Genomic DNA, 3,123 nt, shown 5'->3' with positions numbered 1-3,123 from the left:
ATAAAATATTTAAATATATTATTATAGAGAGGTAATTTTACAAAGAATGTATCACTATAGTAAACGTCATTGTTGTTATAGGTAAAATATCATTATAGAGAAGTTTCATATAACATGAAAAATCACTTTCAAAGAAAATCAGATTACTATACTGAAATACCATTATAGCGAGAGAGTGTTACAGAGAGGTCTGGTTATATATATATATTTTTAAAGTTGTCTATACATTAAATTTAAATATAATGAGGTTGTTCTTTTTATGCCTTCAACTTTATTCTTAAAGGTTGAATACACCTGCAATGCACGTATTCTAAACTAGGAACATAGAAAATCCCAGAGAAAGGATAATGTTACATATATAGTGTTCCACATATGACACTGAAGTTGTAGTCGCAGTGAAAGTTTGTACAACGATCTCTCACTTTATTCTGAAATTACAACTTATTTTAAACACAACACCTGATATTATACCTTATTCCTTTTAGAGAAGTATCATACGTTCATTAGTTGGGACCGTCATTATTCTTGTGTTCATCATTGTCAACATTTTCAGCTTCGCCAGTGGTGTCAGTGGCATAACGGCCACAATTACTCTGGCAACCAACTCCACAGTATGCCCGAGTCGTACCACAGAACCCGTATTGGCTGCAGCACAACCTGTTTGCACAGGCACGCCCTCCAGCTTGTCTTCCGCATTGTTGAGCACTTGTTGTGGTTAACAACAAGGCCAAAAGCACCAAAATTACCACCTGAAACTTCATTGTTTTTCCTTCTCTTTATGCTTCTTTCTTACTTGGTTTTATTTTTCTTCTGGTGAGTAATTACTTATGGTTTGAATTGAAATAGAAACATGCACAGTGGTATATATAGTGAGTGATGTACCAATGATGACAAATTTTCAGTCAAGAATTGTTAGCTATATGACTTCATGTGGAAAAATTTAATTTCAAGAGTAGTTGCCTGTATGACTTCTTATTAAAGGACAAAGTTTCAAATGCCAAGGTTTTCATCATCTTGTGTCAGCATGGAACCACTTTGTCTAGTATTTTCAAGAAGAGCATCGTTTCTTGTTGTTCTCATCTATTAGTTGCTATAATTCAGTGAAATAAAATGGCAAATTTGGAAAGTATCAAAAATATTTTCATATTCGGCTTCTTTGAAGTTCATTAATACAAGGGATGAGATGTAAAAGAAAGGAAAAGTTATGAAATGATATGCTTTTAATCTAACAAAAAAATAAAATGAATAAGGGATATTTAATTGAGTTAAGAGATAAAGATTGGCGTTGCATTCTTAATTCTTAATGTAAGAGAGAGATTTGGTTGGATAAAGATGACATCATGAGCATGTACGAAAGAAAAATTTTTTATAAAGGAAAAGTCATGAAATCTTGACGATGTTTCATTTAATTAATTTAAAAAATTTAAATAAATAAATTAGAATTGGATTTTTCTTAGATATAATAAAAAGTAAAGTACTTAAAAATGTTATTAACTACTACAAATTTTATGGGTTTTATGTGTTCCAAATTTGGTGAAATTTGCTACATCACGTAAAGGCATTCTCTAAAATAAAAGTCTTGAGTAAATTTAAGTGATCAACAAGTGATATCTAATTGAGTTAAGAGATAATGAATGATAATACGTTTCTTGATGTAAAAGATCAAGAAGGTATCATGAGTTGTTAGAAGGGAAAAACATTATGTAAAGGCAAAGGAATAGAAAAAATCAACAATAATATTTTCAATGTAATTTTATTATAAGTGAGATTTCGAGATTGAGTAAAGTTTACGCAGAGTTCATCTTTACAAGAATTTAACATTGATTATGTGTGTGTATTTCCTTAGGGGCAAAATGTCTGACATCATGGTATTGAAAAAATTAATCCTATAATTTTTCTAATGCATTACAAGGATACTGCGAACATGATCAATTTCCAAGTGTAAATAATGTGGCTTCAACTGATGATTTTTTGGGTTTGGAAGATGAAATTATACGAAAAGGTAAACGAAAAAGAAATATTATTTCTTGTCATGAATATTATTGCTACAAATTTCAAATAAGAAATGATGAAGATATGTTGTTGCATTTTGAAGATTACGTGAACAATATATTATTGATGAATGGATTAAATTGAAACTTAGAGACTATATTTTGCTTCTTTGAATCAAGATTTATTTAGGACTGATGTGTTAGGAGGGTTGTTGGATATATTACGTTATGGTGAAAGAAAAACTTCCTAGGTAAGTAAGCATATGATATTCCTCGTAGTTTTACAGGAGGTCCAAGAGATATGAGGCGCCGGCATATGAATGCCATAGCTTTGGTCCAACGCTTTGAAAAATCTGATATATATTTGACAGTAACCTGCAACCCTTCTTGGCTTTAAAATCAAACAAAATTTGCTCCCAATTGATGAAGTCCAAAATAGACCCGATTTGATATATCAAATATTTAGAGCAAAATTAGAAGAACTAAAAAAAAAGATATACTATGAAAACATATATTTAGTAAAGTTGTCGCATTTATGTATACCATAGAATTTAAAAATCCGAGGATTTCGTCATTATTATTTCCTTATTATACTTGAAGAGAAATACAAACGCTAATACCTGAAGCATATGATCAATTTGTTTGTGCTGAATTATCAAATTCTACAACAAATTTAAATTTGTTTAAACTTGTTACTCTGTACATGATACATGGTCCTTGTGGTAAATTAAATTTTGCATGTCCTTGTATGAAAAAGAAATGTTATTGTAAATTCATTACCCAAAAGATTTTTCTGTTAAAACATGTAAAAGCAAAAACTCATATTCAATTTGTAAGAGATGAAACACCAAAAAATATATACAAATTGAAAATCACTTTCTTGATAATTCATGGATTATCCCATACAATCTATTTTTACTTTGTATATTCGATTGTCATATCAACGTAAAAATATGTTAGATATTAGAATTATCACACACACACACACACACACACATATATGCACAAAGGACATGATAAAATTACATTTTGTCTATATGATGATAATATAACTATAGTGATAGACGAAATAAAAAAGTATCGATCAGCTAAATGGGTTTTACCACCTAAAGCTATTTGAAAAATATTTGAC

The 3,123-nt window shown here is 29.7% G+C and overlaps 1 protein-coding gene across 1 annotated transcript; it reads right to left on the bottom strand.

Annotated features, from left to right (window-relative positions):
• Positions 1–331: 331 nt before the first annotated feature.
• Positions 332–856, bottom strand: LOC124885598 (morintide mO1-like). Its single transcript, XM_047393634.1, has one exon. It carries the CDS (start codon positions 759–761, stop codon positions 504–506), a length of 258 nt encoding a protein of 85 aa, XP_047249590.1. The 5' UTR covers positions 762–856; the 3' UTR covers positions 332–503.
• Positions 857–3,123: the final 2,267 nt, after the last annotated feature.

The sequence above is a fragment of the Capsicum annuum genome, chromosome 7 (assembly GCF_002878395.1).
Source record: "Capsicum annuum cultivar UCD-10X-F1 chromosome 7, UCD10Xv1.1, whole genome shotgun sequence".
NCBI classification, from domain to species: domain Eukaryota; kingdom Viridiplantae; phylum Streptophyta; class Magnoliopsida; order Solanales; family Solanaceae; genus Capsicum; species Capsicum annuum.
The sequence above is the reverse complement of the archived record's forward strand: the minus strand, read 5'-3'. Positions and strand labels throughout refer to the sequence as shown.

Coding starts and splice junctions, on each gene's coding strand:
- LOC124885598 (XM_047393634.1), bottom strand. CDS start 761: ATGAAGTTTCAGGTGGTAATTTTGGTGCTTTTGGCCTTGTTGTTAACC.